This window comes from Engraulis encrasicolus, chromosome 2 (genome assembly GCF_034702125.1).
Source record: "Engraulis encrasicolus isolate BLACKSEA-1 chromosome 2, IST_EnEncr_1.0, whole genome shotgun sequence".
NCBI classification, from domain to species: Eukaryota; Metazoa; Chordata; class Actinopteri; order Clupeiformes; family Engraulidae; genus Engraulis; species Engraulis encrasicolus.
In genome coordinates, this window is record NC_085858.1 from 46,660,623 (window position 1) to 46,686,085 (window position 25,463).

The window sequence follows — 25,463 nt, forward strand, 5'->3', positions numbered from 1 at the left end:
GAGACGAGACCATCAGTTTCATATGAAAAATCTAATGGCAAAAACTATAACTGTAATAATGAAGTGATATAATAAAAAGCAAAATTCCTACTGTAGAAGCAAGCCACATATTGCTTGTAAAGCAATTTGGTTAACGATTAATTTTGGAATTCACATGCTATATGCGTATGTGTTTTACATAATACCAATTTTTCCCTGTCTGCACCTTTGCCACCTTTCTATATGCATGTGCACTGTGCATTGTGTTTCTAACATTGTGAGTAGGGCTCTAAATTAACACCAGCCAACTGGTCAAATGCTGATGACTTTTCAGATTTGCTGGTAAAAAAGACCAACTAACTTGCCACTTTCACTCATTAGTCAGTCCCTCCAGTTTTTCGCGATTCAGCGATCGCGTGGATTCATGCAAATTCAATGATATTCCGCATAATTTCACGATGCCACGTAATTCCTGTAAAGCCGCATTTTTCCCCGCAAATGTTCCCCTTTGTCCCCTTCAACATTCGGTGGAGTTTATTGATTTATATTTTCGTCAAAAAAAATAAAAATGTGACTACAATACCACCGGAGACGAAAACCAATAGGAAGCATTTTTGTTAATATGTCACTGAAACATTGAAAAAGAATTGCCTGCTATTTCGCAAGTCGCGACCCTCATCTCAGCTGCTCCGCGTCTCTCTCCTCCCCTCCCTCACACATACACGCAGGCGTCGGTGCTGCACACCCGTGACCTTTTTTTTAACAGCAGTAGCCTACTTTTCAGTACAATACTGGCTGGAAAAAGTATTGTTGCCCATTTATCCATGACGAAGAAGTGTATGCAGTCATGAAATAGTGGCGGTGCTGTCGCACAGTAGCAAATATCTTACGTTACATTTTTGCGCAACTTCTCCACTCTCCCCTGTCGCTTTCATGAGCATGCTACCCGACGGTCGTTGTCTGATCTTTTTTCAATGTTCGCTAATGTTTGTAATTTAAGGGTCTATGTCTATGCGTAGGCACAAGCCTTCTGATAACAATCACTGTGCCGATCGCAAAGGATTCGGAAGTGTGGAGTTTTGCAACTTGTTTCAGTCAAGGACACCGAGATAGGAAGTGAACTGCCCTTCCACGCTTTCACTGTGTTATTGCAATAAAGTCTTACGAATCCATGCAACCATGCACACAACCATGTCAACGAGAGTGTGTATGCCATCACAACTTTGCATCAAGCAAATAATATGCAACAGCTTGCAATACGAGCACGAGAGAGAGAGAGAGAGAGAGAGAGAGACGCGTCTTCCAACAGGTGACATTGTAACGCTTGCATACAGCCTGGCTACTGTACCCCGCGACGCTCTTCATTAGCTGGTAGGCTATACCCACAAGTATTTTTTCATAACGCGCAGTCCCGTTTTCCCCCGAAGTCGTTCTAAAATATCGACAGAGATTTATGAGTGTCGCGGCCATGATTTTTTTTACACATTGGACGCACTGGCTTATAAGACGCTCTGGCAGTTTTTGACAATAGGCCTATTTTATTATTGTCAATATTTTATTATTCTATTAGGCCTATATAGGAAGTGTGTTTCTGAATCTCTCTCTCTTTTGTCTTAAGCCTGCTTAGACTGATTGTGGTTTTCAGTTACCAAAAAAACCCAGAAAGGGGTGCAAAATCTTTGCAAAAAATGAGAAAATGCCGCAAAATCTTTGCAAAAAATGAGAAAATGCCGCCACAAAATCAGACATTTTGACCGCAAAAATCACAAAATCCCAGTGCAAAATCCTGGAGGGACTGATTAGTGTGTGTGTTAGGGGTGGGCGATATGACGATATTATATCGTGAATCGCGATATTGAGTAAAATATCGTCTCGAATCTGCCAAAGTGGACAAATCGTATAAATCGTCTTGCACTGAAGATGTTTATTATCAGTATCAGAGTGACGTTTTCTCACTTGTGTTGTTGTCTTCACTTTATTCTTTACATCATTGTATTCCAATTGTACACTTTATGAGAGTATCATCAGTGTGTTAACATTTTATTGACTGCAAATTACAAATTGCAAGTATATGAAGGTTTTTTTTGTTGTTTTTATTTTTTTGGATGGAAGATCGTGATAAAATATCGAAATCGTGATTTCATGTTAAAAAATCGTGATACAACATTTTTGCCATATCGCCCACCCCTAGTGTGTGTGTTTGGCTAGTAATATTAACATCTACTAGCCACTTTGGCTGGTGATGAAAAAACTTCCGAGCCCTAATTTTCAATATTAGAAATGTTCATACAGTACCTTTGCCCATGTTTGGGTCGCGGTTCATGGGTGGTGGTGGTCCGGGCGGCCTGCCCATGGCCGGCTGCTGCGATGGCGGAGGGGGCTGCATGGGCTTCGGCGGCGGCGGCTGCCCCCCGCCCCCCTGGCCCTGCCCCCCCTGGTTGCTGTTCTTGTCCCACAGGTTGACGCTCTTGGTGTTGTAGCAGGTGGGGTCCCCCCAGGCCGACGTGCCGTCGTCGATCTCCATCTTGCGGCTGATGGACTGCGGCGAGGGCTCCTCCCAGCCGCTGGGCTCACTGGCGGGCGCCACCTAGAGGATGGGAAGGCAAAACAATTTTATATTTGTATAGCGCATTTCATACACAGATGCAGTTCAATGTGCTTCACAAAAGTTATAAAGTACTAAAACATTGCAAATGAAATAAAAACAAAAGACACAAGCGGTGGGGGCGTGCGTATTAGGGTGCATCAAACGCCCCTCGATAATGAAAACTTTGCAATATCCCACTCTGCTCTTGCAGTATTGTTCCTTTGCACTATCATAACTCCCTTGTAAATTTCTAGCAAATTTGATTTATGTTAAAGAGTGGCACAATAGGCTTGAAATTTTGAATGGCAGTGAATGGTCATTTTTAGCCATATCTGTGCAAAGTGTATTTTGAGACAAATTATGTTATGTATTTTGAGACAAATTATGTGTTTTGATCAAAAACAGTAAGGGCAGTCATTTGGAAGAACACTCAAGTTGCCTTTCCCCTTCCCCAGGACATCAAACCCCCCCAAAAAAATCACCAAATAATGGATACATGGGTGTTCAAACATGGCTAAAATATTAGCAAATGGGGCCTAAAGCCTTGCTAAAGGAAGGCTCTAAAAAACAAGCGCAGGGAATTTCAAACCTAGGAAAGTGGAAAGGGAACTAGAGCATTCTTCCAAATGATTCTCTTTACTAGTTTTGACCAAAATAGTGTAAAAACACACTTTTCAAGGATTTAGCTAAAATAGTCCAGCCACTGCCATTCAAAATGTCAAGCATATTGTGCCACCCTTCAACATTAACCAAAACCGCAAGGTTTTTACACGGGCGTTATGTTAACACAAAGGAACAATTTTGCAAAAGCAGAGCAGGATTTTCAGACGTTGGGGCGTTTGATGCACCCTAGTGCGGATGGGTTGGGTAGTGTGGTGTTGGATTACTTGATGCGGTTAACTTTCTTCTACATTCAAAATAAAAAAAAAAACAGAGTTACAAAAATAAAATAAAAAGGCACAGCAAGCAAAAAAGGAGGAAGGAATAACGAAATTCTTAAACGGCAATTAGAAATCACCTGGGGGATGGGCCCGGATGTCCAGCCGCTGCTGCCGGAGCTTTGGTTCTGGTTATGGTGCGGGGCGGCAGGGGGCCCGGTTCCTCCGGCTCTCCCCCTGCCTTCCTGCTGCATGGCCCTCGGGTCCGAGCGAAGCTGCTGCTGCTGCGGGGGCTGAGGAGCCTGTGATTGTTGCTGCTGATTTGGGCCTTTCATCGCGACTGGTGGCTGGTTGGTCGTCATGGGCTTCGCGCCCCAGCCTTGATAAGGCTTGACATCACCACCACCACCACCACCACCACCGCCGCCTGATCCCCAACTCTTCTTTGGCCTTCCTTCGTCCCAGTTGGACCACGATCCCTCGTCTCCTCCTCCGCTTCCCTTACTGTCCTTCCAGGAGCTGCCGCCGCCGTTGCCGCCAGGCTGGTTCTGCCGCCAGTCCCCGGTGCCCATGGACAGCTCCTTCCAGCCGCCGGTCCCTTTCTCTTCCTGTGCCGCGTCTCCCCAGCCACTGCTTCCTTTCGCACCGCCGCTGCTGCTGCTGCTACCCTGTTCTCCAAAGGTGCCCCACTCCCCAGCTCCTCCGTCACGCTCGTCCCTTTTAGCCTCTCCCCCCCAGTCGGAATCGTCTTTGCTCCCCCATCCTTTTCCCTGGCTCTCCATCCCACCACCGTAACCGCCACCATCTCCTCTGCCGCTGAAGTCCCTGGTCATTCGTCCCTGGTGGTGAACTCCTTCCATCGCAGTCTTCTGAGCCGGGGAGTCCTGCGGTGGCGGAGGCCCTCCTCGCGAAGGGTTAACGTCGTGCCAGCCCTGGTCTTTCATGTGCCCCATGCCAAACCGCTGCGAAGCGTTTACGGGGTCCGGATCGGTACCGCCGGCGCCGCCAGGGTATCCAGAAGGCCTGCTGGCAGCAGCACGAAATGACGAGCGGTTCCCTCGGTTCCCGCCTGCCGCCGCCTCCTCCGCTTCCAGGTCCCAGGCCACGTTCTGCCTGATCTGGGTCTGGCCCCAGCCCGTGTTGCACAGCACCCTGGGATCCAGGTCTCCCCGGCCGAGCATGTTCTGTATGGCCGCGGTTGGGCCTGCGGTACCACCGCTGCCGGGTGTCTGGGGCCCGGATTCGGAGGCGGTGCCCTGGGCCTGGTCGTGGTCTTGGTGCTGCAGAGTGTCGCCGGACACGGATGCAGACGAGTCCTCTCCCCCCCCGCCACTGCTGCTGCTGCTGCTTTCCTCTTGACCTGTAAACACCCCCGCTGATGCTTCCCTGTCCCCTTTCTGATTATCCTCTGCTTTGTCTGCTGCTGCGGCGTCGCCGCTGGTGACGGCGCTGGCATCGGTGAGCGAGCTGTGCGAGTCCTGTGACAGGCTGCCGTCCTCGCCGCCTCCGCTGATGACGCTGCCGCCGCAGCTATTGTTGCCGCTGCCGTCCCCGGCGCCTCCCCCTGCTCCTGCTGTGACGCTGTCGCCGGCTGAGCTGCAGTGGTGTCCAGCGGACGCCAGCGCGTCCGTGTCAGCGCCAGCGTCACCACCCACACCCACACCACCGACCTCCATGTCCCAACCTCCTCCCTGAGAGACCCCGTGGGTCATACCACCACTATAGCTGCCCTCGCCGGCACCGCCCAGCACTGCACCCCAGCCTTCACTCGCCTGCTCCTGTCCCTGTCCCTGTCCCAGTCCTCCCTTTTCATTGGTGGAGCCCCAAACACCACCTCCACCACCGCTGCTGCCGCTGCTCCCCACACCTCCCATCCCCATGCCCCACGAGTCAGCCCTGGAGGCACCGGTGTTGCTGGGGTTGTTGGACGAGGGGATGAGAGGAAGAGCAATAGTCGGCTGCTGCTGCGGCGAACTTTTCCAAGAGGCGGCAGCTGAAGAAGAGGAGGAGGAGGAGGAAGATGATGAAGCCGAAGACCTGGCAGAAAATGATGAGGCGGTGGTGGAGAGGTTCTCCACGGCGCCCCCTGGAATCCTGGAGTCCATGTCGTCACCATCATTGCCCAACACTCCCACTCCCGCTGCCCCTGTATTTGGTCCCGTTTTCGCCTCTGACCCCTGATTATCCCACGGAGAGAGCAGACGCTCGCCGCCACCATCCGCAGAGAGCTGTTCCTGGAGCTCCTGGTTGGCCAGAGAGGTTGGAGGAGGAGCAGGAGGAAGAGAAGCGGCGAGGGCATTGTCTGACGTGGAGGAAACTGGACTCGAGGGAGATAAGGGCGCGTTCGCCTCCACGACAGCTGCAGCAGTGGCAGCGGCGGTAGCCCTCTCTCTCGTCTCATCCAGCGCCAAGGCAGGCCAGGCTGAGGAATTGCAATTTGGATTGGAGTTGGCACCAGACACCTCACCGCTGCTACCACTGGTACTACTGATGCCGAGTAAACTTTCTTGATTTTCAGGGGGAGGAGGGAGGGAGCCTTTGGACACGACGACAGTTGTGGTGGGGGTGGCGGCGGGGGGAGACTGTGACTGTGCTGTACCTTCAATGGATTCCGCGTTTTCGGCCTGAGAAGAGGAGGACAGCCACATCGTCGACCCAGCGGATTGGGGGCATTCGCTAGGTGACGATGCCAAGGTAGAGGGTACACCGCTACCAGGCTCGCCGCCTTCACCCTCCACAGCCGCCTCTGATCCTCCAAACACCTCCTGCAACAGTCTCTCCTGCTCCTCCATCTCCTCCTTCTCGTTCTCGTTGTCCTGCTGCTGCTGTGGCTGCTGCAGGCACCCGTCTCCGCAAGAGGCACTCTGGGCTCGGTGGTTGTCCGTCTCTGGCGTGACGCTCAGGGCTGCCTCCACAACGCTGGGCCATTCTCCTGGCTTGGTGGTTGCAGCGGCGGCGGTAGCGGGGTCCGCGATCACCTTGTCCGCATCTGCCTCCACAGAACAGGGCTGGTCGCCAGAGCCCTCCCCCGAGTTTGGATTTGCATAACTGGAAGGTTCAGAAGCCGCCGTGGGGGTGGTGGCTGCTGGGGTGGACAAGGGAGGGGGAGATGAGCCCGAGCCTGAGCCAGCGTCTGGAAAACATTCAAAGGGAGAATGCACACATAAGAACACGTGAACATCATTTTTCATTAGCAGGTCATAAACCAAAAACACAGGGTAGAATAAGCATAAACACAGATTTAAAGTACAAAGTATAGCAACCCTAATGCAATGTGTACAAAATAATTTCAGAAGCTTGAAAAACTAAGGGAGTGACAGGCACTTCTAAATTTGCGTTGACATCCTGTACATGCATTTGCCATCCACAAATTCACATATGCAGTAAGTGGAGGAGCATACCAACTGCCATTGGAATAACAGACCAATCTGATGCCATCTTTTTAGGAAGGGGCAAAAAAGGAAAACCACTTGGGTGTAAGCTTTCAACTTGTATCGTGTCTTGTATCACTTTTATCTTAAATGTTCTTTCATCCATCCACGGGTATCCCACCTGAGGCTCCAGCTGTGTTTGACTCGGGGCCATCTCCGCAAGAGAGGGGGGGCGTGCCTTCCCCGCCGTTACCTCCGCCGAGCAGCATGCAGGAAAGTGGCGGCTGGCCCCTCTTCAGAAGCACTTTGTGGTCCTGCTGGCAACGGAATCGTGGGGGCACTTCGCGGGGCATGTAGCGCTGTGGCGGACTGCAGAAACAGCAGAGCAGGGGTGAATTTCTCGAAACCAAAGTTGCTTGCTACAGTAGCTACTTTGTTGTTTTCAATGCATTTCCCCATTGGCAACTACCAAAGTTGATAACAGGCTAACAGCTTCTCTTTTGAGAAATGCACCCCTGAGCAGAGCAACTTCATACAGCCTTTATATTGAGGAAAAGATGGCCCTGCCGTGGCGCTAACGCTATGCTGGCCAAATAAATAAAGTAAAAATTGTAACCTTGAGTGCCTCAGTATTTGTCTACCTGGACCAAACTTAATATACTATCTGAAGCATGATGTAAGGCTGGATCTACATTTAGTATAAGCATGCCGGATCTGTAAACAAACTACAAGCTTCTATTTGTCAAATAATTTGTCTTGCCATCTTTCTCCGTTCTGTGGTTAGGATCCAAAACTCAAGCAAAGATTTCAGCCAGGCAGGGTTTCTATTCAGATCTTCACATCAGGTGCAGAAGGCTGCATTGGATTTGCCCAGCTACATTTCATACACATAGGGTAGCAGGGCTTTAAATTAAAACCAGCCAACCGGACAAATTCTGGTAAAGTTTCAGTTTGGCTGGTAGAAAAAAAACAACTTACTAGCCACTTTGACCCATTAAAGAGTGTGGGTTTGTGTTGTGTTCGCTAGTAAGATTAACCTCTACTATCCATTTTGGCTGGTGATGAAAAAAGTTGATTTAGAGCCCCGTAAGGCAGATCAAACATCAAAGAGGCATCTGCATGAAAACAAACATTAAGCTCACCTGGATGTGGCGGGGGGCTGTCCGTTGGCCACAGCTGCCCACTTTGCATTGTTCCCACCCGGAGGGGGGCCACCTGAAGCCCCGGGGGCAGGACAGGGGGGCTCGGGGGGTGCCCCGGGGGCAGGACAGGGGGACTCGGGGGGTGGAGGTGTGGGGGTACTGGGGTGGGTCTCGAGGCTTGTGGTCTCTGTGGCTGTGGGCTGGCTTGACTCTGATGGCAGAAGTGATGATGCATGTTAAAAAATAATAATGTGATGAATGAGTTCAATGCAAGTGGGTACTTACACCTTTGCTCTAAAAATACAGCTACTGCCTGGTGCAATGCATTCCATTAAATATAGAGAATAAAACCATAGGCCAGTAATTCTGGAATCTTAAATAGACTTAAACACATGCATACACATTTTGCTTCCCATGTCCTTGACATGTTGAAATTTCATGACCCTGCATGTGGGCTTGCATGCCCAGGGGCACCCAGGTTCGAAGCACTGCAGCATAAAACTCCATTGTAACTAAGCATCAGTATTAAAACCCTTTTATTTCCTTTAAATTGGTAACAGAGGTTTGTAAGCCTCATCCGAGCAGCTCTGGAAGCTTTTACAGTTGAACTCACCTTTATTATTCTGCTCCGTGCCCTGCAAAAGACATAATATACATTTAACCTTCAAACCAAGACCAGACACCTGCTGGATCATTTTAAAAATTCACAAATAACACACAAATATAAATTTGCAAACAAAGAGGCGATACCTTTTGGGAACCTTCCCATATCTTATTTTCCTCTGTCTTGATATTATTGTCTTCCATGAACCGCTATTCCCTTCCGTGGTAATCCTCTCTGCCAATAGAGACAGCACAGAATAGAGTTACTGCTGGATAACTGGAAATTACTTCCAATACACCCAATATTAATCAAGAGGTACTAATAGTGACACTGCAGTGGGTGCATTGACAAGATGACAGGTTGGCTAAGCAAGTTCCCCGATATTGTTGTCTTCCTCAATTGCATGCACGGCATGATTATGATGGGAGGCCTATTTGTTTTACTACAGAGCATGAATGTAAAAATGACACTGATGAATTAAACACTGACGTCGAATGCTGTAGTGTGTCTGGATTGCAAGGCATCAACACATTGCAACACTGTAAACCTGCGAATTTAACACATGCTGTGAAGTTCAGCAACCTAACGTCGTGAGGGAGCCCACTACTTGTAGGCTAAGAACAGTTAAGCCGCTCAAAGGTGAATGGCTACTGAGCTAAATTAATCCAAACTGTCAAGACACATCATCGTAAAACCAAAAGGCTTACGTAATAGATAGTACATGAATAAATCATCTGAATATTGCTTCAATGTGCAACGTCTTTACATTATTGCCTTGTTTGCATATTGCAACGAATGTAGCTGTGATTAGAAATACTAGAACGCAACGTGCAGAAATGCCATGTACCAGGTTTGCAAAGCTAGCTGACTATGGGATTTGCCGGACGGCTAACCGAATAGCTAATTTGTGGGACAAATGCTACAAAACATCGCGTTCTAAGACGGTTTTTTAAAGCAGAAAAATTATAGTTTGATGTTGAATTTAAAAAAATTAACCGATTGAAGTTAGCACGTTGTATATTTGGAGCATCACCGACAAAACTACGGAAAACACAGTGGGCTGCGAAATACGACAGCAGCCTACACAGGGAGCTATCTGCTGCTACGGTGCTGCTTGTGCGAATGTTGACGTTACGCCTCCAACTTTACGAAGTAACTTCAAAAACGCTGCTTCTTTTCCACGTTTTGCATGCTCAGTTTTGAGGCAAATTAAATACAGATGATTTCCCTAAACATGCCTGACAACAGCACCACTGGAGTATGATCAATATGTATTGTAATAAATGTGTAATACGACAATCCAACAATGTTTTGAATTGGACCTAACTTCACGTATGCAGTTGACTGGCTAGCTGGTTTAGCAAATACTGAGGGAATCACAAGAATAAGTGAGCGATACATTTTATGCGTAGCTAGCTACAAGACGGTCGACGTGGCGGATGTTTATGAATGTGGGCAAATCACTAATGTTTCATGAAAGGGAAAGTTGCAACATTTGTCCAGGTAATCCAAGTATTTGTTCTACGCTGGCAAGCGTTAGCAAACAGCTAGCTCTTCGACAGATGCACATTCGACCAGTCCTGTGGTAGCTCATATTACATGCTCAACTTTGCTGAAGAAAAAAACGCGTGCGAATGATTCACACGCGAAATTATACCAAGGCCGACATCAGTCAGTTATGTCCAGTGTAAAATGTAGTCTAGGAGTAAAAGAACTCTGTAGCTCGATTTCTAAGTTACGTTTCCAGCTAACCCAGGCGAGCTACTAGCCAAACGCTGTCGATAGCATAAACAAGCTAATGATAGCTAGCTATCTAATACAGACGATCCAAGGTTGATAACCAGTTCTTTTGATAAATAACAGAGTGCATGCAGATTGTCAGTTTATAGTTACCTAGTTGACGGCTCAACTAGAGAAAAAGACTCCTATTTTCCTTCGACCTGGGAATGAAGATATCTTGTGTTCCTTACTACGATGTGGTTGCTTCTACTCCCCTTACTATCGGCCATTTTGCTTGAAACAGGGTTGTTGACGAACGGGCATCAGTAGAGGCTGGGCTAAAGTAAGTCAGTCAGATAGCTAACTCGAGTTGCATAGCTGGGGAGGGGAGGCTTGCAAATCGCTTATCTCTCGCGTTACGTTAGTTGGTTCAATAACTTCACTGACGAAAAGTCAATTATAGCATCAGTGACCAAATTGAAACAATTTCTTAATATATTGCGCCATATGGGTGGCTATGTTGGTTGTGTTAGACCGACGCCCACAGTAGGCAGGAGTTTCCATAAGTTTTTAATGTGTGTGTTGACATTCGCTGATCTCATGCACAGGCTATCTGTCATATCCAGTGTTGGGCAGGTTACTCAAAAACAGTAATGCATTAGGCCTACTGATTACATAATATTACTGTCTTTTCAAAATAATCCCTTACACTGCAATATTATTATAGCCTATTTAAAATGTAAGCCATTACACTACTTTTGCATTACTTTAGTTACTATCGCTAAAATAACTGAATATGAATCTAGCAATTTACAGTATATCAACAGAGATTTTGATAGGAATATCAAGCTCATGAGTCATGACTTTCACCTCCCATCCAAGAGGTGTGTCGGCAGCATGCAGACTAAAAAGTAGCAGGTTCAGGAATAGCTTCTTTCTGACGCTGAACACCATTAAAATCCAAGTTACAGCAAAGAGTATTGTAACTTAGTTACTTGAATTTGTGATTAGTAGGCTATTAGTACATTACACCCCCCGCAATGCCGTAGCCTACATTAGGCCTACTTACATCAAAAAGTAATGCATTACAGTAGACTAATTAATTACTGTGACAGCAATAAGCAAACAAAAGGAGAAGGCCATGACACCGCCATCATCATTATAGGCAACAGTTTCTTTTTATTGTGGGCTGCCACCTGGGCACAAAAATAGACTTTACAATTCAGATGACGGTTCAAACTTAATTAAATGTGTTGACACTACAACTGCTCTGCAATAGGCTGGGCCACAGCTACTGGCTTTGCTTGACCAAAGTAGGAGGAAGGGGGGGTCTTCTTGTGTGTGCCCCCCAGTCATTCTCCAATTATTTCAAAAGTGTACACAAAATATCTGGGGTTGGCTTTATGTAACACAATAATAGTATACAGTGCAGTGGACGTATAGCACAGTACAGTGGAATAGTAACCTACAGTACAGTATACACAGTGGAATAGTAACCTATAGCTGGCAGTCATTTCTTGCCAGCCCATCACTGATAAAAAAAACAACAACAATACAATTGTGGGCCTATAGGCTCAAAATGTGTCCCAGACCACAAAAACAAGTCCTGGAGAGTGGTTATGCCCCTTTGATGACCTGTTACTCCCTAGCGCACCTCTTGTCATGCTTCCATTCTATTGGCACTCCAGTGTTAACACCATCACAGATGAGTGCTTTATAATTGGCTCTGTTTCATTTCATGAATGAATTTATTTATATTTCTTGAACAGCTATCCAAGTCTGTCCAGCTCGACCCACACCACTGCCCTCTGCAGGTTGTGGATGGCATTGCGTATTGTGTCCAAGAGGTCTTCGGTGCAGCTCCAGCTCCCTGGCTGTAGAGTGTGGTAGAGCACAGGCAAAGTCTCCAGCTGCAGCTCCTCCGAGTGGCACACCGCCATCACCTCGTCTTCACTGCGCCCGCAAAGTAGCTTCCTGTAATTGGGGAAGTACAGCGTTTTGAATTTGAGTCAAGAGTGTGGGTTTTTGAACATTCTATAAAAAGTAAGTGTTCCATAACAATGCAAGATTGTAAAAATTCCAAATTGTAGGCCTATTGTATGGCGCCCAGAATTCTATAGAAATTTCACTGGCCGAACATTTCCGTCACACCGGTGTGACAATACACTCTTAAAGGTTTATTATAGGTACTATAGCATATGGCTGTCAAAACATCCAGGTAGGGTTTTTTTTTTTTTTATGATTTCAGAATCGTTGCAACAATTCAATTAAAATCGTATGCTCATAGACAGAAAGACGGGGAGCCCCTACTTGAACTTGCGGCCCCTCTTGTCCTTGGGTTTGATGTGGATGACGATGGGATAAATACCCTGTCTCAGCAGGGCCTCCACGCTCCCAAGCCCCAATTCCAGCAGACAGTGCCTGTCCTACATTACAATCACATACCATAGGTCATCAGCACAGCATTCTGGTGTAAGGAATGGATGAATGAGAAATAATGCCGCTGTCACTGTGTGACCTGTGTCTGTGAGTGTGACTGAGGCTTGTAAATCTCACCTGGCTAATGATGTCCTGTATAGACTGCAGTCGTATTCCCAGAGTTTGCTCAGACTGAAGCAGGAAGACCTTTTTGTCGAGTCTCTCTGACCCGGGGATTGGCTCTAGGATGTGAAGGAGAAAAAAAGTGTTTTATTACTCCGGCACAGACGTGGTTAAGTTAACATTTTTGAGCTGCATACTGTTTGTCATAACGCGCATATCTCTGTTAACCCTTTGTTTGAGGAGTAAAGATTTTCCCCCAGTTCTTCAAGAATTTTACACAAACACTCTACAGCTCCCGTAGAAGTCTGTGTTAAAAATCTCGGTAAGTCCTTGTCCTTGACATCATGATGTCGTGATGGTACTCCTCAACTCAATATCTAAACATACATGCTGGAATTCATTTGAGAAACACTGCATTGGCATTTGTCAGCAACGGGAAACTGAAGGCATTCGGTGGGGGCAGGTCAAAGGGGTCAGTTGCTCCAGGCTCATTACATTACATGTTATTAGGTGGGGAGGCCTTTCAGATGACAATGTTCCGAGCCCGATCAAAGCTGTCAATGTCCCTGGTCCCTACATGTACAGTAGTACAGTGGGTTTTCAAAGTGGGGGCCGGGGACCCCTGGGGGGGGGGGTTGGAGAAGGTATGCCAGGGGGGCCGCTGCAAGTTGGCAGAAAAAATATAGTGATATAAAATGAATAATTTAATAAATTGAATAACTCAAGTAGCCAAAATAGACCAAAATAAGATAAACAATCCCAGTGGAATCATTTTCTTCTTTACACTGTTTTTATATTTGTATTGGGCTACTTACTTGAATGGGTTTAGGAATGCACCAAATTCATTGAGTTCTGAAAACGGGTGCACAGAAAGCTCATGTCAGGGGGGCCTTGGTTGGAATCTACTGGTATATGGGGGGGCTTGCCATGATAAAGTTTGGTAACCCCTGCAGTAGTATACACCTCAAGTTCACAGAGGTCTCCCTACATAGTTTAGCCTCAAGCTCTGATACACAACGTCACTGCAACTACAGATTGTGAACATTTTGTTACCATTTCTACTAGAAATAAAGTCAGTAATCGGCAAAGATTCTTCACAATTGATGACCGTCTGCCATGTTTTGTATCCCCTTTAGGACTCAAGAGAGGTGTACTGTATTCAAACATTACATAGAGTTATTTTGTTTATTCTCTTATCTACAAAGTGTAATGCACCATGAGGTTACACAGACTTGTTTCAGCTTCAGGCCGAAACACGTCTGAGTAACGTATAAACGGCGTGACGTGTGCCATTTGCGTTACGCCCCTTTTTGGGGGAAAACATTGGGGGATAAGCCAAAGCAAGTCAATGGGTGGTGTTGGGTAAGAACACACGAAAGACAAGGACCTGTAGACAAGCGTTGTTCACGCTCAACATGCCGAAAACGTGTTGTGTTGCCGACTGCTCAAATAATATAGCCAAACAGCCGTGGCTGAAGCATGGACGGTGTTAATTTAGGCTAGCCGACATTCCATGTAAGTTAATGAGACATTCGATTTGTTTTCCCCCAAAAAGGGGCACACTCAAGAACAAAGTACCCGGATGGCCGTTTATATGTATTGGATGTAGTCTCCTTGAGTTTGGCCACGCCCACAATTGAAAGATTTAAAAAACAAAACATTCTAATGCCTAGCTAGGCCAGCATATCGTACTCTTGTGGATACTTATAGTGCATTCATGTGGTCTTCCGAAGTAGATATTACCTAGTTGCGAAGTGGTATTTACAAGTGCGTTGCGTTCATGTGCTTTTTTGATGTTGTTTACAAATTAAAGATGGCGAACCAGAGTGAGACTTTTTACTAAAACGATTATAGACTGTTGTTCATCAGCTACAGCAAGCAAATTAATTAGGAAGTCAAAGGTAAAAATGCTGTATATTTTCTGACACTGTCATTTACCATGACTGTCTAAAAATACTGAATGCCGGTTTTTGAGTATTTCAACTTAGCGGTTGCCATGGTGAGAGTAGAGCCAGCTGTTGTGTGCGTCATCATCTCGTAAACTCGTTTCTTAAAATTTTCTACGAGTTGTCCAGTGGTAAATACCAGAAGCGGTGGCGTTCATGTGTGCTTCGAATGTCGGCGTTTGGTATTTACGATAATTACGAGACCACATGAACGCACTATTATGGTCTCTCCCTGCACTTGCATACCTGGATGGCAGGTGTTGAAGTCAAGGCCAGAGCGAGCAGGCTGAAGTAGCCGTTCAATAACTCCATGGGAGAGAAGTGAGGGCGTGAAGATCACAGGCCGCTTGGACTGAACCTGTATCGGCTGCACCATGCTGTACGGAATCAGATTATCCTCATGGCCTGTCATAACACACACACACACACACACACACACACACACACACACACACACACACACACACACACACACACACACACACACACAATATTATTTGTGTAGATAGTAGATATAAGCTTACCAACAAATCAAAAGATTGCGATCACCATAATTATACAAAGACACATTAAACAGTGAGGGTATTATTATCTTTAACTCCATATTGACACACCATATCATTTTAGTAAAAGTGCAGTTGTGATTCAAAATGTATTAATTCTTGCATGGTCATAGGTCGTATAAATGGCATCATGACTGTATAATATATATACTATTTCGCCAAGGAGGTTATGTTTTTCGCATTGGTTTGTCTGTCAGTCTGTTTGTTTGTTTGTTTGTTTGTTTGTCTGTCTGTATGTCAGCAGGATAACTCAAAAACTGATGCACGGATTTGGATTGTTGGAAATGACCCAAGGAACAAGTGATTCAATTCTGGTGGTGATCAAGATCACGAACCAGAACCAGAACCTTTTTAAAGAGCCGTCACCATTGCTAGCTTAAGAATCTAGACGCCCCCAGTGACCACAAATTGAATTGCGGGACAGGGCGAAACATTCCAGTTTCTAACTCCAAAAAGAAGGCAGAAAGACTTAAAATGAAAATAGGGTGCGACATAGTCAAATGTTCTATCAAACCGCTTCCTTGGCGGAGATCTGCTCTCTCTGAGTGCATCTCTAGTTGCTTGTTGAGATGCTTACGTTTGCTGAGTGTGTAGAGGACCTGAGAGGTGGAGGTGGTGCGCAGGTTTGGAGAGACGGCCTTGACCAGTCGCACTTCCTCTGAACTCCTTCTGCCGAACTACATGGAGGAAAACGGAAGAGAGAGAGGCAGGAAGAACCGTCTTAGATCAGAACTACAAATTGGCAGCCAGTCATGTTTTTTAGATAAAACCAATTTTGAATTACTTCCTAATTCACGAATGGTCTGATTACGGTTCTCTGGGGAGGGTTTAGTCGTCCACCAGACGGCCGGCCAATAAGTGAAAGCACTTGGGCACATACAGTAACAACATATGTCATGAACATCAACTGTCACTGATTCGTCCACTCATTCCAAACCAGAGCTAAGCTCACTCCTCCCATCGAAGCGCTCCAGGGCATCCGAGGATCCATACCAAAAATGAATTACAAATTAATGTGGTCTCGTAAAACAAAGTCAACGGTACCTTCCGCCTTATGTTCTTCTGTCCTTTGGTCAATGTACGCAACTTCACAAGTAACAGCTGTTGAGCCCTGAAAGTCCAAATGGATGACATGTGAGTACAAGTAAATGGTTTGTCGTGCTAGCACATACTGGATATGCGCTTCTCAATAAATAACATTTTAGTTTAAATTTCAGGCACTATCAACTACTTCCTCGTATGTAAACTAAAACCCCATGAGACACAACCAAGATATCAAAGATGTGCAGTATCCACTAAGAGGGACTACTACTAATGCAAACAAATGTTATTAACAGTAATACATTGAAATTGAACACTAGTACTTGGAATGAATAAAATAATGTTGTCGTGAAAAGAAATGATAACGGTCCACATCACTGATCAATGCTCCCAAACGTCTAATGGCACAACCTATGTTGTCATCCTTACCTGTTGCAATTCTATATGACAGGTGCCAGTAAATAGCAATGTCTACTGTATATGCTATCCCTACCTGTTGTAATTGGGTATGGCAGGTGCCTGTAAATAGAAATGTCGGTAACACTTCACAATAACCCCAATTTCTGGGGCGACATAATAATACCTTACCCTTTGTTAACATTAGCGGAAGGTTATTGTGAAGTGCTACAGAAATGTCTATACGTCATCCCTACCTGTTGTAATCCTATATGACAGGCGCCAGTAAATAGCAATGTCTGCTGTATAACGCTATCCCTACCTGTTGTAATTGGGTGAAACAGGTGCCAGTAAATAGCTGTATAATGCTATCCCTACCTGTTGTAATTGGGTATGGCCCCGGCCCCGACCTGCATGGCCTTGGCTGTGCGTGGGTCCACACGGCAGCAGCGCCACTGGTACTTCCCCTTGTAGCGCGTGTCTGTGACGTGCAGGATGTCGTTGCAGCTGACGCCCAGGCAGGGAGGGTCACAGTTGGAGTTCATGTCCAGGTTGACGCGCACATAGAAGGAGTCCGGCCCAGTGAAGGAGGGGCATGACATCTGCTCACACAGCTTGGAGTAACCTGAGATAACCAGATAGTGATTTAAGGTGAACTGTGTAATATTTTTGGAAGTTTGTATCCAGAATTCATGCCGCCCATTCACAAACGTTACCCTTTTCATGAATTCATCAAATTATTTTAAATATTCATTATGACTGGGAAAAATTGCACTTTTCATACATGAAAAGGAGGGTCTTCTCCATGTCCACCATTTTGAATTTCCAGAAATAGACAGTTTAACTGCAAAACTTACTGTACTTTGGTAATACTAGTAAATATTAGATTATTACTTCATAAATATTCATGAAAAGATCAAATTTGGCAGTTGACAGCACCGTTTCAATGAGCTAAATAGTTGCAATACCTACTCTGGCCACAATTTTTTACAGTGCACCTTTAAAGGGACACTGTGCAGGAAATGGTCAAAAAAGGTACTGCAACTATGCTGCTCATTGAAACTGGGCTGCCTATTGCCAAATTTGATCGTTACATGAAAGTTTACTGAGTAATGAACAAATATTTCCTAGTATGGTCCAAGTAGAGTTATTTTTGCAGTTAATAGTGGCTATTTTTGGAAATTCAAAATGGCGGACCATGGAGAAGATCCCAATTTTTATGTATGAAAAGTGCAATTTTTCCAGTCATAATGAATACTTAGAATTTGATGGTTGTGGTAAGTATTCATGAAAAAGGTAACATTAGTGAATGGGCAGCGTGAATTCTGGAAATAAACAACTAAAAATCTCACACAGTGTCCCTTTAAAGTTATATATAAAGATAATTATTATAAAGATATTAGTGTTTACATAGTACAGTAATTAATCATACATATACACTGTTCTTCTCTGTAACAAAGGGCATAAAAGTAACCAATTTTCATGTTTGTAATGTAAATGTAAGTTAAAAAAAAGCAATTACTTTAAGTTAAACTGAAATGTCAACATCAAATAAAAATATGAATAAGAGTCAAAAGAAACATAGTCACAGAAGACCTGCGTATAGAAGTTCTTATTTTTCATTCCACCCAACCTATAATTTCCCTCCATACATTGAGGAAGACCACTGCTCTCCAGGGAGATGTGTGTGCATTACATTGCACATGCACTGGTTAGACTTTACCTTCTGGGTTGTATGTGTGCTTGAGAGAGGAGGGCTCTGTCCACCACCGCAGGGAGAAATGTGCCACCTCCCCTGTGCACTGGGAGAGCATGACCCCATCATCCCCTGACAGAACCTGTTGCAGCTGGGGAAGACATGGGGGCAAGAGAGTCAGTAACACGGTATATACAGTAAATCAATAAAGTAAAATTAAATTAAAAATACATCAAATTAAAATAAAAAAACTGATACTTTTTTGCATCATGGTGTTTAGGGCTTTTTTGCCTTTTTTATTTTTGACAGGACAGTGTAGAGACAGGAAATGAGCGGGGAGAGAGAGACAAGAGACAGATCGGCAAATGACCCGGGCCGGAACCGAGTTGTAACCCAGTGCCCTACCGTTAGGCCACGGCAGGGGCAAAAAAAATGATATTTGATCATTTTGTGTTGCATTGCATTTCCAATAACTAGGTCTTTTAGTATATGCAGGCGTATGTGTGTAAGTATGCTGAATTGTCCCTCATTTCAACTGCTCTGCTAGTACTTTACTAGTTCAATATTTCACTGGGCTCTTAATGCATTGTTACAGTATACTGTGAGCTGTGTCGTGCCCAATCGAAGAGCAAAAAGTGGCAGCCGAGTCACGCTTTGTCGAGCTGTAGGCCTACCAGAAAAACGGCAGTGGAAAAGAGACATCTGTGTGTCTGCAATAGTATTCAGTTTTGTTCACCTCCAATAGCTCACTGCCTTCCTTGAGGCCACAGTGGTCAGCAGTGGAGCCGGGCTTGACTCTCTTTACAAATATGCCCGTGTTGTTGCCCCCGACGATGGTGATGTCATCAGCCAGACTGAAGGTGCTGGGGGACGTGGGTGTGACGGGCGATGACGGGATACTGTCAGGCCTGTGGGGCAGGGGGAGAAGGGGATGCAATGAATTAAACTCACCAAAATTTATTATACACATAAACAATTTAAATGCAATACACAGACATATCTGACGAAGCCATTAGTTCTATGATGTTCTTACAGTTGTGAATATGAAGGATTAAGACTTAACCATTTTGGGATATTGTAAAATATTGTTACAAGCATACAAACATACTCTAACCATTTGGGATATTGTAAAATAGTGTTACAAACATACAAACATACTCTAACCATTTGAGATATTGTAAAATAGTGTTACAAACATTCAAACACACTCTAACCATTTGGGATATTGTAAAATTTGTAAAATAGTGTTACAAACATACAAACATACTCTAACCATTTGGGATATTGTAAAATAGTGTTACAAACATTCAAACATACTCTAACCATTTGGGATATTGTAAAATAGTGTTACAAACATTCAAACACACTCTAACCATTTGGGATATTGTAAAATAGTGTTACAAACATACAGTCTTTGAAGACACTTTTCCACAGGCCTCTCACATGGCCACTACTTCTGTAGCCTCTTACTGCAGATGGCCCGTCAACGGGCCAATTCACTCTTTGTTGAAAACACTCAACTACATCATAACAGCATCAGTATGACATCAGACTCTGCGCAAAGGGGTTCAGTTCAGTCAAAGTCTTGGCGGTGGTCATGGGTCAATGGTTAGAGCACTGGCCTTTAAATCAGAGGCGTGCAGGTTCAAATCCCGTCCTTACCAGGACCTTCACCCATGGCTGAAGTGCCCTTGAGCAAGGCACCTAACCCCATGTTGCTCCAGGGCCTGTAACCAATACCCTGTGCCTTAAATTACTGTAAATCGCTTTGGATATTTGTGAAAAAGCAACAGCCAAGTGTAATGTCAATGGCGGTAAATGCACGTTTCTTACTCGGGTGATGATGGAGCTGGCTTGCTGGGGGTGGTTGGAGGCAGGCTGATCAGGTCAGGGGGAAACAGATGGGACTGCAGAGACGTCCAGGAGTCCCACAGGGACGGGCTACTCGCCTCACTGTCTACAGATTCTGCCAGGTGACAGGAAAAAAAGATGAACCAGACGTTACGAAGAACATTCATAATTGCAATGTATGCGATATTATTGATAATGTACAAAGTCTACTAATAACAGGGAGAAAAAGACTGCTCACCTGACATATTCTCAGTCTCATCACTGCCCCAAGAGTCCAGGTCAAACCTGCAGAGACACAGAGTTGTCATGTGAAGCCATGACCACACTAACAACAAACCTAAACACAGATTGGTCATGGCATAACATTATCATGGCATAATCTGGATGTTATGAGAGACCGTTAGCATGTCAGCTGCCATATCTCCGACCTGATGAGCTACCACACCGAGGTTTTGGTGAGTAAACTGATACATTTCTATTCTATTCAACTATTGTCTGAAAATTCTAATTACCCATGTTAAAGTTCAGTGTTTCCCATAAACAGACCAAGCAGCATATGGTGTGGTACTACGGGGGGAAAAAAACCCACTGGGCCAGTGCAGGTATAATGCGTGTACTCCCATTGTCATGCATGTGTGGCTGTTAAAGGTACACTGTGTAAGATTTTTAGTTGTTTATTTCCAGACTTCATGTTACCCATTCACAAATGTTACCTTTTTCATGAATACTTACCACCACCATCAAATTCTAGTAGTAGACATTATGACTGGAAAAATTGCACTTTTCATACATGAAAAGGGGAATCTTTTCCATGGTCCGCCATTTTGAATTTCCAGAAGTAGCCATTTTCAGCTGCAAAAATGACTGTACTTGAGCCATACTAGAAAATATTTGTTTACTTTGTAAACTTTCATGAAAATATCTAATTTGGCGACAGGCAGCCCAGTTTCAATGAGCAGCATAGTTGCAGTACCTTTTTTGACCATTTCCTGCACAGTGTCCCTTTAATCAATTTGTGGTCCTCAATTTTTTTTCTGTGGTGCTGCACCACAAAACAGTCTATGCATGGAAAACGCTTTTGTTCTATACTGTCTGAAAAGGTATGGTATACTTAGTACAAATGAAAAAGATTCTGGTGCCACACGGATGTCTATTTTCTGTAATTTATTTAATCATGGTATACTTACTCAGTAGTGACTCTCCGATTAATGGAGTTGACATGGGGAGGGAAGGGGAAGGTTGATAGCCTGTTGATTTCTTTCTCACTGTCTCTGAGCTGTATGATAAATGAAACAAATAAAACAAATACACAAATAAGTAAAATACTGTTGTATCATTATACTGATGTGGTTTATTGGTTTGTGAAGATGAAAAAAAAACACTCACAGGACTCAAGAGATTCTCCTCGGAATTGAATCTGGAACCTGCTGTATGTGTAAGTAGGCAAGTTTAGAGAATATGGCCAAACAGCAAGTGAAAACACTTTATTGTACAACATTTGACATGACGATTGGTCAGCTCACCTTCTGATTTTTCACTGTGTTGACCACCAGAGGGGGACTGTGAGACAAAACATCACATAGAGATGCACCATAAATACACACAGATAAACACAAGCACTAAAATTATGTTTATAATGTTTAAATCAAATTTTATAAAAAAGATACCTTGCAGAGTAACTGATGTGTGCTGCCAGAGAGGGTGCTTAGGCTCAGAGAACAGCAAGGATCAAAGCATTGCTCTTCACTAAACAACGACAGGTGAGACTAGGGATAAAGAAAGAAAGAAAAGGAACCAAGACATTGATTTCAGACAGTGTGACTGATTTGGTATTTGTGACTGGTTTTGTACATCTACTAATGACACAGAACAAAACATACAAATGAAGTGTATTCTGTAATTATCAATTGTCAATGATGATTTGACAATTATGCCTGTGTAATGCCAACAAGTACATACAAACACAACAAATGGACAATTACCGGTAGTCTATGTGTTTGTCAATGTTTTTTTTCTTTTGCTGGGATTTTCCAATTTTGAACCAAAGAGCACCCAAACGCAAGAAGCCGTTCTATTTTTATGGATTAAGAGCGCGCCATATTCTCCAAAACTACATGTAGTATTGACCCGTTTAGAATTCTATGATGGCACCATGTGTGTAGGAGGTTTTTTTTTGTGTGGCTTCATTTGTTGTGTTAGGCGCTAGCAATATGGATGTCCAATACAAATTTCCCTGGGGACGAATGGAGAAAACCTTGATCTTGATATTTTGATCTTGAAATGCATGCTGGACTCACACAGTGGTGGCAGGGGACGCTGGGCGGTGCCTACAGTATATTCTCCAAATCTAGTATAGTGGAAATGCATGCTGGACTCACACAGTGATGGCAGGGGGCGCTGTTGGGCTGCTTGCCTATATTCTCCAAAAGTTGAAATGCATGCAGTACTCACACAGTGATGGCAGGGGGCGCTGCTGGGTTGCCTGCTCTTCTTCTTCTCCCCCTCCAGCTCTCTCTGCAGCTGCTCCGTGCTGGCTTGCAGCTCCGTGATGCGCTTGCGCAGGCGATTCTTGTCCAAGAGACAGTCGGTAAACTCCAGCTGCAGGCTGTCCCGACTACGCAGGGCCTGGCAGCACGGTAACACAAACAAACAAGTTTAAAAATATCATCCAGAACCCTTTGCGATAACATCTTTAACAACTCCTGTAAAGAAGCACTTAGCCAGACATATTTTTTCCATCAGATATATGTAGCCTACACAAGCATGGAGTATATCTCCTCTCTCTCTCTCTCTCTCTCTCTCTCTCTGTTTCTGTAAAGTAGGGATGATTCGTAACCTATTCTCTTATTCCTTTTTACCTACTAAAATGATCAAATTAAAGTTATTGAACAGTTTACCAAGGTAGAATCCATGGCAATGAACATGATCAAATGCATAATTGTTAAACAAATCTATTATTCACCCGTTTACGGACAGATGTTTCTTGAGGTTACGAAACATCCCTATTTGACTAACTTTCCCATTTTAAGAGAGAATAAAGATGTTATTTCAGTTTTGAAGGGATATCCCTTTATATTTGTTATCCCCTCTCATTCTCCTTAATTATCTTTAAGATTTAAGAAGGTCATAAATTTTGTCAGGGAAAAAATGTCAGGTGGGTATATCAGATTCACTCTGCCTAATGCCCTTTTGAAGATCCAGGATGAGAGAACGATATTTTCCCCCCAGAACATGCCAGGTGCCTGAGATTTTGTGGGATTTTTTTGGGGCATGTAAAGATGAGGTACAATGAGTTTCATCAAATTTCAGTTGTTACTTTAGGAGATACAACAGTTTGATCTATTTGACTTGGAGGTTACAAACATCCCTATCCGCTTGTAAAAAAGGTTACAACATCCCTATTCATATCCTTATCCACATTTGCTGAATATAGGGACTTAGAGAGTAGGGAGCAAAAATATATTTACAGGATGTCATAAACACATCGGAAGGTACTGAAAACAGTCTCTATGTTAACCCTCCAGCGACTGGCCTGTTTTTGTGGCCTGTTTTGCGAATCTGACCGAGCGGTGTCATTTATGACCGAAGGAGTTAATGTAGAAATACCACTATATAAATTCATTTTTGGGGTTCATTAAAATTTATTTACATCTTGCACATACTTGTCCCTCATCTAAATGAAAAAAAATTGAATTTGAACATTTTATTGTTTTGCTAAAAATTTGTAAAACTTATAGTATATTGCTAAATATGATATATGCCCTCATTTGCATATGTTAACATCAAAATACAAAAAAACATCCAATACATTTCTTTCTTCTCTCAACATCAGTAATCAACTGAGAAAGTTTCATGGTGGTATCTATCTTTTTTTTTTAGCCTATTCACCTTCAGTAGTACCTTAAAGGCCAACTTCCAATAACACACAGTTTTACTCACTCCTTTTGAAAATCGGACAGTCACCCCAAGTTAAACTCACATGCAAGGTTCTCATAGCGGTGCGTCACCTCGCCTGGCTGTATTTCCCGGTGTTTCCCAATTAATATTAACAATGCAGAGAAACGAGCGAATCACGAAAACCTTTCTTTATTGTATCACATCGGAAGAAGGCGTTGCCCACAAAGGTTCATCTGAGCAGCTGAATTCATGGTCAATGTATTTTAGGGTGTAACTTGGGGATACCTGTGCCAAAGTAGCTCAACCCGTACCTTTTCTGAAAGCTCTTGAAGTGTAGATGTCATTTAATGCATGCAAAGCCATGTCCAACTAGACTACAGGTCAAATATCTGACCTAACATGTAGTAACTGAGCGTCGCATACTGAGAAGCTGAATTCATGGTCAATGTGTCTTAGGGTGTAACTTAGGGATGCCTGTTCCAAACAACCTCAAACCATACATTTTCTTAAAGCTCTTGAAGTGTAGATGTCATTTAATGCATGCAAAGTCATGTCCAACTAAACTACAAGTCAAATAGTCACCTAACATGTAGTAACTGAGCGTTGCATACTGAGCAGCTGAATTCACGGTCAATGTATTTTAGGGTGTAATTTGGGGATGCCTGTTCCAAACAACCTCAAACCATACATTTTCTTAAAGCTCTTGAAGTGTAGATGTCATTTAATGCATGCAAAGCCATGTCCAACTAGACTACAGGTCAAATATCTGACCTAACATGTAGTAACTGAGCGTCGCATACTGAGCAGCTGAATTCATGGTCAATGTATTTTAGGGTGTAACTTAGGGATACCTGTGCCAAAGTACCACAAACCATACATTTTCTGAAAGCTCTCTCAGTGTAGATGTCATTTCATATATGGAAAGCCATGTCCAACTAGACTACAGTTCAAATATCTGACCTAACATGTAGTAACTTAGCGTCGCATACTGAGCAGCTGAATTCATGGTCAATGTATTTTAGGGTGTAACTTTGGTATACCTCTGGCAAAGTAGCTCAAACGATACATATTTTGAAAGCTCTTGAAGTGTAGATGTCATTTCATCTATAGAAAGCCATGTTCAACTAGACTACAGTTCAAATATCTGACCAAACGTGTAGTAACTGAGCGTCGCATACTGAGCAGCTGAATTCATGGTCAATGTATTTTAGGGTGTAACTTAGGGATACCTGTGCCAAAGTACCACAAACCA

At 44.1% G+C, this 25,463-nt stretch overlaps 2 protein-coding genes across 3 annotated transcripts in view; both read right to left on the reverse strand.

Moving 5' to 3' along the window:
• The window catches only part of LOC134439788 (trinucleotide repeat-containing gene 6B protein-like), a 39,317-nt gene extending 28,577 nt beyond the window's left edge, over positions 1-10,740 (reverse strand). Inside the window, exons 1-7 of the mRNA XM_063189698.1 lie at positions 10,455-10,740; positions 8,708-8,795; positions 8,571-8,592; positions 7,958-8,168; positions 6,997-7,184; positions 3,585-6,577; positions 2,275-2,566 (exon numbers count right to left, since the gene is read on the reverse strand). Of these exons, the coding sequence (XP_063045768.1) occupies positions 2,275-2,566; positions 3,585-6,577; positions 6,997-7,184; positions 7,958-8,168; positions 8,571-8,592; positions 8,708-8,764 (3,763 nt within the window). The 5' untranslated portion in view covers positions 8,765-8,795; positions 10,455-10,740. The remainder of the gene's footprint in view (positions 1-2,274; positions 2,567-3,584; positions 6,578-6,996; positions 7,185-7,957; positions 8,169-8,570; positions 8,593-8,707; positions 8,796-10,454) is intronic.
• A 708-nt stretch (positions 10,741-11,448) lies between these two features.
• zmp:0000000896 (caspase recruitment domain-containing protein 10) overlaps positions 11,449-25,463 on the reverse strand; it is a 49,792-nt gene continuing 35,777 nt past the window's right edge. The window contains exons 9-24 of one of the 2 annotated variants that reach the window (XM_063216310.1): positions 22,766-22,939; positions 21,982-22,080; positions 21,838-21,874; positions 21,701-21,738; positions 21,502-21,590; positions 20,553-20,599; positions 20,297-20,429; positions 19,200-19,371; positions 18,491-18,614; positions 17,146-17,392; positions 16,375-16,441; positions 15,908-16,007; positions 15,014-15,172; positions 12,837-12,940; positions 12,591-12,706; positions 11,449-12,254 (exon numbers count right to left, since the gene is read on the reverse strand). In XM_063216310.1, the coding sequence (XP_063072380.1) occupies positions 12,050-12,254; positions 12,591-12,706; positions 12,837-12,940; positions 15,014-15,172; positions 15,908-16,007; positions 16,375-16,441; positions 17,146-17,392; positions 18,491-18,614; positions 19,200-19,371; positions 20,297-20,429; positions 20,553-20,599; positions 21,502-21,590; positions 21,701-21,738; positions 21,838-21,874; positions 21,982-22,080; positions 22,766-22,939 (1,911 nt within the window). In that variant the 3' untranslated portion in view covers positions 11,449-12,049. Of the gene's footprint in view, positions 12,255-12,590; positions 12,707-12,836; positions 12,941-15,013; positions 15,173-15,907; positions 16,008-16,374; positions 16,442-17,145; positions 17,393-18,490; positions 18,615-19,199; positions 19,372-20,296; positions 20,430-20,552; positions 20,600-21,501; positions 21,591-21,700; positions 21,742-21,837; positions 21,875-21,981; positions 22,081-22,765; positions 22,940-25,463 lie in introns of both variants that reach the window. The other variant, XM_063216305.1, reaches the window with a different exon arrangement.